Source organism: Scyliorhinus canicula, chromosome 10 (assembly GCF_902713615.1).
Source record: "Scyliorhinus canicula chromosome 10, sScyCan1.1, whole genome shotgun sequence".
Lineage (NCBI taxonomy): Eukaryota > Metazoa > Chordata > Chondrichthyes > Carcharhiniformes > Scyliorhinidae > Scyliorhinus > Scyliorhinus canicula.
Genome location: NC_052155.1, coordinates 144,953,541 through 144,970,466, shown reverse-complemented (window position 1 = coordinate 144,970,466; position 16,926 = coordinate 144,953,541). Strand labels below are relative to the sequence as shown.

Sequence of the window (16,926 nt, the reverse complement as noted above, 5' to 3'; positions counted from 1 at the left end):
ACCTAAAGATAGATGGTGGGCGAAGAAATGCAGGAGACCCAGCAGCTGTCCGACATCCATAATATTTGAAGTTTCTTTCGTGCAATCAAGAAACAGCCCAAGCAGCCAAGGTCCCACCCCTCTGCTGACGAAGAACAGAGAGGCAGTCAGTGCCTGTTGGAAGGAGCACTACGAAGAGTGCTTAACAGAGACTCTGCGGGGGACTTTCCATGACTATCCCCCGCAACCACGCCATGTTTCTTGGCGGCAGGAGGTTGCCTGTCATTGGCAAGCAGCAGGATCTTCTGGTCCCGTTGCTGTCAACGGGATTTCCCATTGAATCCACTCCTCGCTCTGGGAAACCCATGGTGAGGAGTTGCCGGTGGCGAGACCAGATGGTCCCACTGGCAATAACGGACAGAAAACTGCCGTCTCTGTTTTCAATGTGAGTGCGCTTGACTCCATCCCACAGTATGCTACCCGCCACCAACTCGGCAAAACCCCAACCCAGCAAGACATAGAAAAGGCCACCCAACAGCGAAAGACCAACAAGCCATCATGAGCAGATGGAGTCCTCATTGAATGACTAAAACATGGCAGAGAAGCATTGTTGGTGCAAATACTTGGCCTCATTTCCCTTATCTTGAAGGGGAAAGGCATGCCAGGAGATTTCAAAGCCACCATAATCATGACCATCTTCAAGAAAGGCAGCATGTCTGACTGACCCTCAGAAAACCCAGCAGAGGACAGTCAGATTCATGAGTTAAGTATCTTTCCATTTAGCTGCTGGACCCAGCGTGTCTGCTATAGGATACAACCCCTCCACTCCCTACCAATCCTCCCCCAACCTTTTCTCTGAGGTCTCTGACCCCTATTCTGGTCTTCAACTACCAAGCCCACAACCTGGGACAACCTTGTCCTGCAGTCTCCTTTGGACATAGGCCGACACTCTGGAGGCTTCAATCAGGCTGGTTTCCAGCCGGTGAACCTGTCTTTGATATCAAACACGCACTTTGGTGTTCAAACCTGGTGACATAGGATTGCCAATGGTTACAGTGCAGGAGGCCATTCAGCCCATCAAGTCCATCAAGTCTTGGGAAGAAATTCTCAGCTAGTTCCACAACTCCTTTTTCTCTTGAAAGCCGCATGGAGGAATCCTGACTGTTCTCTGCACTCCTCTAACAGCCCCCCAACCTCTTGGTTGCTGTGGGTGGATGTATGGGACGCACATACATCCATCTGCAGCTCGACCAGATGACCAGGTTCTTGTCCACCTTTGTGACTGAACATTATCCCCACATTCCTTGTTTCTGTTTTACTTCAGCTGTGCACTGTTCCCAGTTATTGCTGCTTGCTCTCGCCCCTCCATACTGTATTGCCAGCATCTTCAGCTCTCCTGATCTGACCGTGGGGAAGACAAAAGATTGGTCAGCCCGGTTCTCAGAAAAGCATAGGCTCATTTTTGCTTTGCCTGCTGAGGCCAATATGAACTGGTCGCCGATGTTCATCAAACTATGTACAGACATTGGATTTGGGCAGAAAATGGGGGCTTTGTCCATTTGCAGGGAGGCATGGACCTCCACTGGGATCATTATCCTTGTTATTATTGTATTCTTCGGATGGGTTTGGGTGGGCAGCACGGTAACACTGCGGTTTCACAGCCCCAGGGTCCCAGGTTCAATTCCCGGCTTGGGTCACTGTCTATGCGGAGTCTGCATGTTCTCCCTGTGTCGGTGTGGGTTTCCTCAGGGTGCTCTGGTTTCCTCCCACCAAGACCCGAAAGACATGCTGTAGGTGACTTGGAAATTCTGAATTCTCCCTCAGTGTACCCGAACAGGCGCTGGAATGTGACGATTGATGAATTTTCAGAGTAACTTCATTGCAGCATTAATGACACCAATTTGTGACACCAATAAAGATTATTATTAATATTATTAAAACAAACAACTGTTGCTTTAGAACAAAATGCAGCCGCGAAACATTTATCTATTTCCTATACCAATCATTCATCCATTTCCCATGCCAATCATTCTATGGCCTCTTTGTATGACACATTGGGAATTATCAGGATTAGATTGAACTTGACCCATATCCCAGAGGTAAAGTGTGCAGCATCTAATCGCCTGCGACAGTCTCCCCCATCCTCCGTAGTTGGATTTTTTACAAATGTCAGTGCCTCATCCGCTGTCTGATTTTTTTTTTTCAATTCGCCCTATTGTACAAAACAATAAATTATTTGCCTGGGAACACAGCACACTGCAGGCGATCTCGGGTATCTATTTCTGTGCAGCTGGTTATTTTTAATACTGATTCTCCACATCCACGATAGAATCACTAGCACCCAAACAGGAGGCCAAGGGGAGGCTTGCCACTGTGGTCCGGCCCTAAATTGACAAATTAAGCACTTGGAGATATGTAAGTACATGAAGCAGAAAATCCCCAATCCACTTTTAGTCAGGGATACAATCAATCTGTATGTAAAAGGGTCAGAAGAACATGTTTCCTCGTGTGTCAGCAGTACTTTCCTTTCAGCTGCTTTCACTCTGTTGCAAAGATTTCTTCTAATGCCCGTCAACAAGGCTCTAAACATTGCTGGACAAATAATGGAGAGTTCACAGTGTCTGTAATTCCTACTGCGTAAGAAATTCAATAAGCGGCGAGCAAGGGATACGTTTCTTGCTCTTGATGCACAACCAAGTGTGTCACCACAAATGGCTGGATGCTTTTTACCCCTCTTCTATTTTGCAATAATAGGATGTCACTGTGAACCTCACAAAGATGCTTTATTGGCTTTGTGCCAAGCGTATGAATGAATCTTGTCATAGGAATTTAGGGGGAGTATTTTATGCTGTAAGGCTCCTGATGTAAATTTTGACCTCAAAATGAAATGCAACCTTGCTCATAAAGAAGCTCTGGTGCCTCACTCCCATAAGTCATGAATTGTTCTGAGAGATTTCTAAAATGTTAATTTTTAAAATCATTTTGTTTTTCACAATCAAATCTTTCTCTATTTCTTTTTCCGTCTCTAATTAATTCACCCCCCCCCCCCCCCCCCCCCCATCGTTCATTCCGTTGTTCTCTGTGTCACTTTCTCTTTCTTTAAATTTGGTTGACCTATGAGATAAACCATTGAACTTGTCACACAGATGTGTGGCTGGCTTCACCATTTCTCAGTAATTTATGGTGCAAAAAAATAAGAAGATTGGGATAAAAAACGTCAGTTGACCTCGCTCGCTGAGCTGCACCTCTCCAGAAATTTTCTGGGACAAGATTTGTGCCGCACGTTTTGTAAAGTTATGACAGCAGAGTGAAGAGAGCATCAAGGGAACTCAGCTATGGATTTTTTTGTTGGAAACCTGACCAGTCAACGGGACACCTAAGTCCCCAGAGCTTTCAGCGCTGTAAGGGTTAAATTAGCAATTTGATTGCTCCATGTTTGAGAGCTCCACCCTCCCTCCGATATCAAACTATTGCATCAAAGGTTGTGTTTAATTCCTGGAATAAACTTAATGACTGGGCGTGGCAGCTGTTTGCAATAATTTAATGTGCCTGTTGCTTTACAGGTTACATGCAAATGAACACAGGCCTCAGAGCCCACAGAGAACAGGTAATGATCATAAACCAGGAATTATTATTGAGAGTTTCATAAATGTTTAAGACTTTTGTGCTTTGCTAATGAATTCGAACACCTGTTATGCACACATGAATGATAATTATTAATAATTCATCACCAGTTAATTTGCCTCCATTTCAGTACCAAAATAAACAGCCTGTTAAGTACGTGATCCACATGTGTGTCACAAATGTGGAGTTTCACACATCAGAAGCAGGTTGTAGGAAATATCTTGCACACAAACACTATCCTCCAAAAGCAAAGAACTTATTTTAAAGTTTGTATCTTGCTCAAGTAATCATTCTTCATTTATCAGCTTATGGGACAATTTGTCCCTGGAAGAGTTCACAGCCAAACACATACTGTGTAACAAGTGGGAGCAATGTTTGTGATTTTTCTTTCATCTTCTCTGTAATTTGACACCGGTAAAACCAGGTGCAGCACCATCCCTGCCAGCGAGGCTGAAACTGACTATCCCAAATTCTCCAGAAAGACAGTCACAGAGCTTTCATTTTCAACAGTAACCATTGAAAGTGTTACCACAGCAGTGTTTCAAACACCATTTTCTAACACTGCAGCAGAATGCACTGTTAATTGCTTCTCCATGTTATTGGCTATAAAAGCTCTTCGGAAATGTGCCCAAGAATTTTCCAGCTTCACTGGAGATGGCAGAAGGCAATCAAATAAATGCAATTTATTTTACTGTTCTTAAAATCACAATATGGTTGGGTGATATTTTAACATGAGTTTCAAAATCCAATCAGCATTAAAAATAATGTGGAAATTTAACTGGCCACCCTTGCTGTGTGAATGTGGAAGTTGAACTTGTGATGATAGGTGGACTATCATCTGTGTATAATATGAGTAAATCATCATCTGCATGTGTATTATAGGTTTTATGTTTTACTGTTGTAGTTCTAGCATCCGACCAGCAGGTGGGGCGGAGTGCAGAGTCCCGGGACCCAGATGCACCATGTGTTCCAGCAGAAGTTGTTTGTAAAGAATCAATAGCTGTCGCATATTAGAGTGCCTCTGTAGTATCTTAGTGTAAGTTAGTGTTCAAAATTTATTTCTAACTGTATTTATCTTAGACATTTTAGTTACTCATTAGTGCAGCCTTAGTAATAAATAGCTTTGCTTGCAAAATAAAGTTCTTTGTTCACATGGCAGTATCGAGATTCCACATCAACCCAATGAAAGAACATTGCATGGTACCTTGGAGTGGATATTGAAAGAGAACAGTTGGGAAAGTTAGGTACGTCGCGAAGACACGAGAACAAGCGGAGATTCGAAAAAACAAAAACGCTGTAAAATGAAATACTACCAGGATCATCAAAGCGAAATGGAAACATTGAAGACGCCCAGCCAACTGCTCACAACTGGTTATGTAGATGCGAAGTGCACGGTCATGGTCTCCAAGAAGCTTCAGACAAGAGAAAAATAACACTCCTAACGACAGTAGCTAGTCTCCAAGCAATTGATCTGTATAACACTTTTCAGTTCACATCGGAGGAAGACAAGACGAGCTACTCCAATATAATTGAGCAGTTCGACAACTGTTGCCATCAGCAAAAGGATAAAACCTTCGAGCACTAGGTCTTGAGAATGAGACTACAAAACCCGGGCGAAACATTTGACTGTTTTGTCACCGATCTACGTCTCAAAGTGCAGTCCTGCAATTTTGCAGACCTCCATGATTCATTGATAGAAGACCAAATTGTATACGGTTTACAATGTAATAAATTACGCAAGCGATTGCTGAGGGAAAGCGATTTAAAATTCGCAGATGCCATTAAATCTACAAGACAGGTGATATCTATGATGATAAATCTATAAGACAGGTGAGATAGCACAAAAGCAGATCACTGAGAGATAGACCCGAGAAAGTGGCGGAAAAAAGAGTGCGCGACTAACGGCATCTTTAAATCAGAAACATGGTCCGAGCGCTGGATATGTTAAAAGATTTTCGTAGCACGGGATTTTGTGCCGGAGTTGCGGCAGAACGCATGGTCCGAGAAAATGCCCTAAATTCGGTGCCATAAAAAATCATTTTGCGCAGCAATGCCTGTTCAATGAAAGAAGACAGCAACCAAATGGCATGAATGTAATAGCCAAGGCTACAAAACCTAGCGATTCATCAGTTATACAAAATGCAGCCTTGAACAGGCAACGTGAAATAAATAATGAACCATAATGAGGGAAGGACAGGATTGGCAGCTAAACGTTCCAGGATTTAGATGTTTCAGGTGGGATAGAGGGGGATGAAAAGGGGTGGAGGAGCTGCGCTACTGGTTAGGGAGAATATCACAGCTGTACTGTGGTAGAGATCAGGAATAAGAAGAGTGCAGTCACAATGTTGGGGGTTTACTACAGGCCAACCAATAGCCAGCGGGAGATAGAGGAGCAGATAGGTCGACAGATTTTGGAAAGGAGTAAAAGCAACAGGGTTGTTGTAATGGGAGAATTTGACTTCCCCAATATTGACTGGGACACACTTTGTGCTAGTGGCTTGAGCGTGGCAGAGTTGTAAGGAGCACCCAGGAGGGCTTCCGAAAACGACATGTAGACAGTCCAACTAGGGAACTGGACTGGACCTGCACCTGGTACTGGGGAATGAGCCCGGCCAGGTGGTAGACGTTTCAGTAGGGGAGCATTTCGGGAACAGTGACCACAATTCAGTAAGTTTTCAAGTGCTGGTGGACAAGGATGAGAGTGGTCTTAGAGTGAATGTGCTAAATTGGGGGAAGGTTAATTATAACAATATTAGGCAGGAACTGAAGAACCTAGATTTGGGGTGGATGTTTGAAGGGAAATCAACATCTGACATGAGGGAGGCTTTCAAATCCTGGGGCATTGGAACCAGTTCTTGGGGAGGTGGGATCAGTACAAACCGGATGGTCTGCACCTGGGCAGGACTGGAACCGATGTGATGTCCGAGGGGGTGTGTTTGCTAGAGCTGTTGGGGAGGGTTTAAACTAATGTGGCAGGGGGATGGGAACCAATGCAGGAAGTTGGAAGGTAGTAAAACAGGGACAGAAACAAAAAGCAGAAAGTGGAAGGCAGAGAAGACATAGTCAAAAATCAAAAAGGGCAACAGTATAAGGTACAGTAACTGAGGGGAGCTCAGTGAATAGGCCCAGTAATACTAAAAGGAATAAAATGGGAAGTAAAAACATAAATGGTAAGCGACGTGGCAGGTTGTTACATGAAGATATGGGTTCAACGACAAGGAAAATTAGGAGAAAAGTTAAGAGGAAATATAACTTGGGAAGGGTAACTGATCGAGGTTTTAAGATTCAAAACAGAGGTATAAAAGCCAACATAAGCATACTTTAGCTGAATGCTCACAATATTCTGAATAAGGTAAATGAGTTGATGGCGCAAATCATCGTGAATGACTATGATTCGGTGGCCATTACTGAAACATGGTTAAAGGATGTCACGACTGGGAGTTAAATATCCGAGGGTATCAAACTATTTGGAAGGACAGAGTGGACGGCAAGGGAGATGGTGTTGCTCTGTTATTTAAGGATGACACCCGGGCAATAGTACGGGATGACATCGGTGCTATGGAGAATAAGGTTGAATCCATTTGGGTGGAAATCAGGAATAGTAAGGCGAAAAAGTCACTGATAGGAGTAGTCTGTAGGCCACCAAATAGTAACGTTATGGTGGGGCAGGCAATAAACAAAGAAATAACAGATTCATGTAGAAATGGTATAGCAGTTATCATGGGGGATTTTAATCTATATGTCGATTGGTTTAACCAGGTAGATCAAGGCAGCCTTGAGGAGGAGTTTATTGAATGTATCCGCGATAGTTTCCGAGAACAGTATGTAATGGAACCTGCGAGGGAACAAGCATTCCTAGATCTTGTCCTGTGTAATGAGACAAAATTGATTCATGATCTAATAATTAGGGATCCTCTCGGAAGGAGCGATCAAAATATGGTGGAATTTAAAATACAGATGGAGGGTGAGAAGGTAAAATCAAACACTAGTATTTTGTGCTTAAACAAAGGAGATTACAATGGGATGAGAGAAGAGCTAGCTAAGGAATACTGGGAGCAAAGACTTGATGGTGAAACAGTTGAGGAACAGTGGAGAACCTTCCAAGCGATTTTTCACAGTGCTCAGTAAAGGTTTATACCAACAAAAAGGAAGAACGGTAGAAAGAGGGAAAATCGAACGTGGATATCGAAGGAAATAAGGGAGAGTATCAAATTGAAGGAAAAAGCATTAAAAAGTGGCAAAGATTAGTGGGAGACTAGAGGACTGTCAAATCTTTAGGGGGCAACAGAAAGCTACTAAAAAGCTATAAAGATGAGTAAGATAGATTATGAGTAAACTTGCTCAGAATATAAAAACAGATAGTAAAGGTTTCTGCAAATATATAAAGCAAAAAAGAGTGGCTAAGGTAAATATTGGTCCATTAGAGGATGAGAAGGGAGATTGAATAACGGAGATGAGGAAACGGCTGAGGAACTGAACAGGTTTTTTGGGTCGGTCTTCACAGTGGAAGACACAAATAACATACCAGTGACTGATGGAAATGAGGCTTTGACAGGTGAGGACTTTGAGAGGATTGTTATCACTAAGGAGGTAGTGATGGGCAAGCTAATGGGGCTAACGGTAGACAAGTCTTCTGGCCCTGATGGAATGCATCCCAGAGTGCTAAAAGAGATGGCTAGGGAATTTGCAAATGCACTCGTGATAATTTACCAAAATTCATTAGACTCTGGGGTGGTCCCGGCGGATTGGGAATTAGCAAACGTGACACCACTGTTTAAAAAAGGAGGGAGGCAGAAAGCGGGTAATTATAGGCCAGTGAGCTTGACTTCGGTAGTAGGGAAGATGCTGGAATCTATCATCAAGGAAGAAATAGCGAGGCATCTGGATAGAAATTGTCCCATTGGGCAGACACAGCATGGGTTCATAAAGGGCAGGTCATACCTAACAAATTTAGTGGAATTTTTTGAGGACATTACCAGTGCGGTAGATAACGGGGAGCCAATGGATGTGGTATGTCTGGATTTCCAGAAAGCCTTTGGCAAGGTGCTGCACAAAAGGTTGCCACATCAGATAAAGATGCATGGCATTAAGGGTAAAGTAGTAGCATGGATAGAGGATTGGTTAATTAATAGAAAGCAAAGAGTGGAGATTAATGGGTGTTTCTCTGGTTGGCAATCAGTAGCTAGTGGTGCCCCTCAGGGATCAGTGTTGGGCCCACAATTGTTCACAATTTACAAAGATGATTTGGAGTTGGGGACCAAGGGCAACGTGTCCAAGTTTGCAGACGACACTAAGATGAGTGGTAAAGCGAAAAGTGCAGATGATACGGGAAGTCTGCAGAGGGATTTGGATAGGTTAAGTGAATGGGATAGGGTCTGGCAGATGGAATACATTGTTGACAAATGTGAGGTTATCCATTTTGGTAAGAATAACAGCAAACGGGATTATTATTTAAATGGCAAAATATTAAAACATGCTGCTGTGCAGAGAGACCTGGGTGTGCTAGTGCATGAGTCGCAAAACGTTGGTGTACAGGTGCAACAGGTGATTAAGAAGGCAAATGGAATGTTGTCCTTCATTGCTAGAGGGATGGAGTTTAAAACTAGGGAGGTTATGCTGCAATTGTATAAGGTGTTCGTGAGGCCACACCTGGAGTATTGTGTTCAGTTTTAGTCTCCTGACCTGAGAAAGGACGTACTGGCACTGGAGGGTGTGTAGTGGAGATTCACTAGGTTATTCCCAGAGCTGAAGGGGTTGGATTACAGGGAGAGGTTGAGTAGACTGGGACTGTACTCGTTGGAATTTAGAAGGATGAGGGGAGATCTTGTAGAAAAATATAATATTATGAAGGGAATAGATAGGATAGACGCGGGAAGGTTTTTTCCACTGGCGCGTGAAAGCAGAACTAGGGGCATAGCATCAAAATAAGGGGAAGTAGATTTTGGACTGAGTTTAGGCGGAACTTCTTCACCCAAAGGGTTCTGAATCTATGAAATTCCTTGCTCAGTGAAGCAGTTGAGGCTCCTTCATTAAATGTTTTTAAGATAAGATAGATTGTTTTTTGAAGAATTAAGGGTTATGATGTTCGGGCCGGGAAGTGGAGCCAAGTCCACAAAAGATCAGCCATGATCTCATTGAATGGCAGAGCAGGCTCGAAGGGCCATATGGCCTACTCCTGCTCCTATTTCTTATGTTCTTATGTCAGTTGAATGGAATTCAGGACCGGCATGTTCCTGTGCTGAAGAAGGATAAATACGGCACATTTCGGGAACCTTGGATAACGAGAGACATTGTAGGCCTCATCAAAAAGAAAAAGGAAGCAATTGTCAAGGCGAGAAGGCTGGGAACAGACGGAATATAAGGAAAGTAGGAAGGAATTTAAGCAAGGAGTGAGGAGGGCTAAAAGTGGTCGCGAAAAGTCATTGGCAAATAGGGTTGAGGAAAATCTCAAGGCTTTTTACATAAAAAGCAAGAGGGTAGCCAGGGAAATGGTGGGCCCACTGAAGGACAGGGGAGGGAATCTATGTGTGGAGCCAGAGGAAATGGGCGAGGTACTAAATTCATACTTTGCATCAGGATTCACCAAAGAGGAATTGGTGGATGTTGAGTCTGGAGAAGGGTGTGTAGAGAGCCTGGGTCACTTTGAGATCCAAAAAGACGAGGTGTTGGGCGTCTGGAAAAATATTAAGGTAGATAAGTCCCCAGGGCCTAATGGGATCTACCCCAGAATACTGAAGGAGTCTAGAGAGGAAATTGCTGAGGCCTTGACATAAATCTTTGGATCCTCACTGTCTTCAGGTGATGTCCCGGAGGACAGGAGAATAGCCAATGTTGTTTCTTTGTTTAAGAAGGGTAGCAAGCATAATCCAGGGAACTACAGGCCGGTGAGCCTTTCGTCAGTGGTGGGGAAATTATTGGAGAGAATTCTTCGAGACACGATCTACTCCCATTTGGAAGCAAATGGAGGTATTAGCAAGAGGCAGCACGGTTTTGTGAAGGGGAGGTCGTATCTCACTAACTTGATAGAGTTTTTCGAGACGGTCACAAAGATGATTGATGCAGGTAGGGCAGTGGATGTTGTCTATATGGACTTCAGTAAGGCCTTTGACAAGGTCCCTCATGGCAGACTGGTACAAAAGGTGAAGTCACACTGGATCAGGGGTGAGCTGGCAAGATGGATACAGAACTGGCTAGGTCATAGAAGGCAGAGAGTAGCAATGGAAGGGTGCTTGGAACGCTGTGACTAGTCATGTTCCACAGGGATCAGTGCTGGGACCTTTTCTGTTTGTAGTGTATATATAAATGATTTGGAGGAAAATGTAACTGGTCTGATTAGTAAGTTTGCAGACGACACAACGTTTGGTGGAATTGCAGATAGTGATGATGACTATCAGAGGATACAGTAGGATTTAGATCATTTGGAGACTTGGGCGGAGAGATGGCAGATGGAGTTTAATCCGGAAAAATGTGAAGTAATGCATTTTGGAAAGTCTGATGCAGATAGGGAATATACAGTAAATGGGATAATCCTCAAAGAGCGTTGACAGTCAGAGAGGTCTAGGTGTACAGGTTCATAGGTCACTGAAAAGGGCAACACAGGTGGAGAAGGTAGTCAAGAAGGCATACGGCATGCTTGCCTTCATTGGCCGGGGCATTGAGTATAAGAATTGGCAAGTCAGTTGCAGCTGTATCAAACCTTAGTTAGGCCACACTTGGAGTATCGTGTTCAATTCTGGTCACCACACTGCCAGAAGGATGTGGAGGCTTTAGAGGGTGCAGAAGAGATTTACCAGGATGTTGCCTGGTATGGAGGGCATTAGCTATGAGGAGAGGTTGAATAAACTCGGTTTGTTCTCAGTGAAACGACGGAGCTTGAGGGGCGACCTGATAGAGGTCTACCAAATTATATGGGCCATAGACAGAGTGGATAATCAGAGGCTTTTTCCCAGGGTGGAGGGGTCAATTACTCGGGGGGGGGGGGGGGGGGGGGGGGGGATAGGTTTAAGGTGCGAGGGGCAAGGTTTAGAGTAGATATACGAGGCAAGTTTTTTACACAGAGGGTAGTGGGTGCCTGGAACTCGCTGCCAGAGGAGGTGGTGGAAGCAGGGACGATAGTAACGTTTAAGGGGCATCTTGACAAATACATGAATAGGATGGGAATAGAGGGATATGGACCCAGAAAGTGTAGAAGATTTTAGATTCGACGGGCAGCATGGTCGGCACAGGCTTGGAGGGCCGAAGGGCCTATTCCTCTGCTGTACTTTTCTTTGTTCACACAGTGACCCGGATCTAGCCCTGTTGGCGTACCATACCACACCACTAAGTAGTGGATTAATTCTCCAGCTCAACTGCTAATGGGTAGGAGCTGCAGACAACACTTCCCAGCATTCCTTAAAAAATCTGTAATAAGCCCAGAATGCAAAAAACAAATCGCTGCTCATAAGCAGAGACAAAGACACAAGCACAACCGCTCTAGCAGAATGTTTGATGGCTTGGGACCAGGTGATACCATCAGGGTTGAGATACCACAAGAATGTTCCATGACTGCCAAAGTCATAAGACGGGGAGGTCCCAACTCCTTTGCCGTTCTCAAGGATCAAGGCTCAACATTGAGACGCAATCGCAGAGAGTTGCTAAAGCTCAAGGCGAATCATCCGTTTACTCTTCAATCAAGACTAGATGATGGAGTTGCGCCTCCTCCTCGCACGCCTAAGACTACACACATGGCTGTAGAAATGCCGAACATTGAAGCAACAGTCGGCAAGTTAGCTTACCGGATAATAATCAGACTACCTCATCTTCACCTCAAGCACTGCGATGGTCCACCAGGGTTCAATGATAACCCGATAGACTAAATTTATGAACAGCAACAGCCTGATCAATTGAACCGATAAACAGTCATGATTGCATGCATGCAATTTTATATGACTAAAATCAATGTATATATGCATAGTTTGAATGTACATAATTATGATTCAAAATCATTTTGAAAGAAACGAGGATATGATGATAGGTAAACTATCATCTGTACATAATATCAGTCAATCATCATCTGCATGTGTATTGTAAGTTATATGTTTTACTGTTGTAGTTCTGCTGTTCAACCAGCAGGATGGGAGAGTTCAGAGTCCTGGGACCCAGTGCTGTTCCAACTGAAGGGGCGGGATTCTCCGACCCCCACCAGGTCAGAGAATCTCCGGGGGGGGGGGGTGGGACGCGAATCCCGCCCCGCCACCCAGACGCTGGCTGCCATATTCTCCAGTGCTGTTTTCTGGGTGGGGGGCGGGATTCCCACCACGCCGATCGGGGGCCATGGGCAGCGGTCCCCCCCGGCGATTCTCCAGGCCCCGATGGGCCGAGCGGCCTTCCATTTTTGGCCATTCCCGGCGGCGTGAATCACTCAACTCACACACCGGCGGAACCTGGCAGGTGAATATGCGTAGGTGGGCCTCGGGGGGGGGGGGGGGGGGGGGGGGGGGGGGGGGGATAGGTTTAAGGTGCGAGGGGCAAGGTTTAGAGTAGATATACGAGGCAAGTTTTTTACACAGAGGGTAGTGGGTGCCTGGAACTCGCTGCCAGAGGAGGTGGTGGAAGCAGGGACGATAGTAACGTTTAAGGGGCATCTTGACAAATACATGAATAGGATGGGAATAGAGGGATATGGACCCAGAAAGTGTAGACGATTTTAGATTCGATGGGCAGCATGGTCGGCACAGGCTTGGAGGGCCGAAGGGCCTATTCCTCTGCTGTACTTTTCTTTGTTCACACAGTGACCCGGATCTAGCCCTGTTGGCGTACCATACCACACCACTAAGTAGTGGATTAATTCTCCAGCTCAACTGCTAATGGGTAGGAGCTGCAGACAACACTTCCCAGCATTCCTTAAAAAATCTGTAATAAGCCCAGAATGCAAAAAACAAATCGCTGCTCATAAGCAGAGACAAAGACACAAGCACAACCGCTCTAGCAGAATGTTTGATGGCTTGGGACCAGGTGATACCATCAGGGTTGAGATACCACAAGAATGTTCCATGACTGCCAAAGTCATAAGACGGGGAGGTCCCAACTCCTTTGCCGTTCTCAAGGATCAAGGCTCAACATTGAGACGCAATCGCAGAGAGTTGCTAAAGCTCAAGGCGAATCATCCGTTTACTCTTCAATCAAGACTAGATGATGGAGTTGCGCCTCCTCCTCGCACGCCTAAGACTACACACATGGCTGTAGAAATGCCGAACATTGAAGCAACAGTCGGCAAGTTAGCTTACCGGATAATAATCAGACTACCTCATCTTCACCTCAAGCACTGCGATGGTCCACCAGGGTTCAATGATAACCCGATAGACTAAATTTATGAACAGCAACAGCCTGATCAATTGAACCGATAAACAGTCATGATTGCATGCATGCAATTTTATATGACTAAAATCAATGTATATATGCATAGTTTGAATGTACATAATTATGATTCAAATCATTTTGAAAGAAACGAGGATATGATGATAGGTAAACTATCATCTGTACATAATATCAGTCAATCATCATCTGCATGTGTATTGTAAGTTATATGTTTTACTGTTGTAGTTCTGCTGTTCAACCAGCAGGATGGGAGAGTTCAGAGTCCTGGGACCCAGTGCTGTTCCAACTGAAGGGGTGGGATTCTCCGACCCCCACCAGGTCAGAGAATCTCCGGGGGGGGGGGCGCGAATCCCGCCCCGCCACCCAGACGCTGGCTGCCATATTCTCCAGTGCTGTTTTCTGGGTGGGGGGCGGGATTCCCGCCACGCCGATCGGGGCCGTGGGCAGCGGTCCCCCCCCCCAGCGATTCTCCAGGCCCCGATGGGCCAAGCGGCCGTCCATTTTTGGCCACTCCTGGCGGCGTGAATCACTCAACTCACACACCGGCGGAACCTGGCAGGTGAATATGCGTAGGTGGGCCTCGGGGGGGGCGCGGGGGGATCCGTCCCGGGGGGGGGGGGGGGGGGGGTCCGCAAAGTGGCCTGGCCTGCAATTGGGGCCCACTGATCTGCGGGAAGCCTTGTTCCGTAGGGGCACTCCTTTCTTCCATGCCGGCCCCTGTGGGGCTCCGCCATGGCCAGCGCAAAAAGAAAACCTCCTGCGCATGTGCCAAAATACGCCGGCCGATCTGTGCCTGCGCGGAATCACACCGGCCGTTCCCGCGCATGCGCGAGATCACACCGGCCGTTCCCGCGCATGCGCGAGATCACACCGGCCCGTTGGTGCATGCACAAACTCGTGCTATCCCTTCAACGCCAGCTGGAGCGGCGCCAACCCCTCCGCCGTCCACCTAGCCCCTGAAAATGTGGAGAATTCTCCGCACTTTCTGGGGCTGTTGACGCCGGAGTGGTTGGCTCCGGTTTTCCTGCCGGCATGGGGACTTAGTCCCCAGAAGGGAGAATCCCGGCCAAGGTGTTTGTAAGGAGTTGATAGTACTCACATTTTAGAGTAGCTCTGTAGTATCTTAGCATAAGTTACTGTTCATCATTTATTTGCAACTGTATTCATCTTAGATATTTTAGTTATTCGTTCTTATATTGTTAGTAATAAATTACTTTGTTTCTAAAACAAAGTCTAATGTTCTTTGTTCACAAGGCAATATTGAGATTCCACATCAGCCCAATCAAAGAACAATACAGAACAGGTCACCCTCACTCTGTGAATATGCAAGTTTAACAGGTCACCCTCGCAGTGTGAATGTGGAAGTTTAATTTGTCACCTTCGCTGGGCAAATGTGGAATGTGGGCACCCTTGTGATAATATACATCAGTAATCTTGTATGTAATCATATACACGACCTCCTACCAACAGGTGGCAGTGTAAACCCACCATGTGTTTCTGTGCCTGGGGAAGATGGGAGTAAGTCATATTGGTGGAAAGATGTATTTTGCAGTAGCTCTAGAATCATTAGTTAGTGTTCGTAGTTTATTATATATTTATTCCACTTATCTTTACCAAGCACTTGTTTATAATAAATTATTTTAACTTGTCAAGAACTAGATGTTCTGTAGTGCATTGTTCGTACCAGCCAATCTACAGAACAGTACATTGTTCCAGGATTAAAGATCGACTCAGAACAAGAAGATTCTGCAACAATCCAAAAAATAAAGATATCTCCAACTACAAAACTTGTCAAAAGTTTCAACATAACCAAAGCAAAGAGCCGATGCAGACGGGTGAGATGGTCACAACTCCGTGCCAGAAGGCCGTCATGGATCTCTTTTACTTGAATGGAAAGGAATACCTTCTAGTCATTGACTTTTCCAATTATCCAAAAATTGAAACAACTAGCGAATTCCACGGCTAGATGTGTAATTAAGAATGTTAGAGGTTTTGTGCGCCATGGGATGCCAAATATATTCATGAATGATAATGGTCCCTATTTCGATGGGCAGAGTGGACAGAGTTTGCACGTCAGTACGATTTCAACCATGTCACCCCGAGTCCTCTGTGCCCTCAGTCTTAACGGAAAGGCTGAAAAGAGACTTCATAGCGTGAAACAACTATTGGAAAATGCCACACATATACGAGAGGACACTTCTCTCACGCTCCTGAGTTAACGTGCTGCTCCACTAATCAATGGGCTTTCGCCAGCTCAGTTGCTGATGAATTGGCAATTGAGAATGACCTTCCCCGATATTTCCAAAGAACCAGTTAACCACACATGATATAGGCAACTGATCTCTCAAAAAAGGAGGCAACAGAGATTTTACGATAAATCTGCGAGAAGTCTCCAACCATTGCAGCCAGATGACAGTCAGACTTGAATATTCCAAAGGGAATGGATGGTCAAAGCATGTGAAGACACTGCGACAGGCAGATCCAAATTCGTATCTCATCATCACGGAAACCGGCATAGTCTTAAGGAGGAATACAAGAGCTCTGTTTAAAGTTCATCAATCTTTTTTAACCCAAACGGAAGAAGAAATTGTTACCAACCCAAAGACCGTAAGATACAGGAGCAGAATTAGGCCACTCGGCCCATCGAGTCTGCTCCGCCATTCAGTCATGGCTGATATTTTTCTCGTCCCCATTCTCTTGCCTTCTCCCCATAACCCCTGATCCCCTTATTGATCAAAAACCTATCTATCTCTGTCTTAAAGACACTCGGTAATTTGGCCTCCACAGCCTTCTGCGGCAAAGAGTTCCACAGATTCACCACCCTCTGGCTGAAGTAATTCCACCTCATCTCTGTTTTAAAGGATTGTCCCTTTAGTCTGAGATGGTGTCCTGTGCTTCTAGCTTTTCCTACAAGTGGAAACATCCTCTCCACGTCCACTCTATCCAGGCCTCGAAGTATCCTGTAAG

At 45.2% G+C, this 16,926-nt stretch overlaps 1 protein-coding gene across 1 annotated transcript in view; it reads left to right on the top strand.

The window, feature by feature from the left end:
- Nucleotides 1–16,926, top strand: part of itprid1 (ITPR interacting domain containing 1) — a 269,051-nt gene that overhangs the window by 76,436 nt on the left and 175,689 nt on the right. The window contains exon 4 of the mRNA XM_038809821.1: nucleotides 3,543–3,586. Coding sequence (XP_038665749.1) covers nucleotides 3,543–3,586 — 44 coding nt within the window. The remainder of the gene's footprint in view (nucleotides 1–3,542; nucleotides 3,587–16,926) is intronic.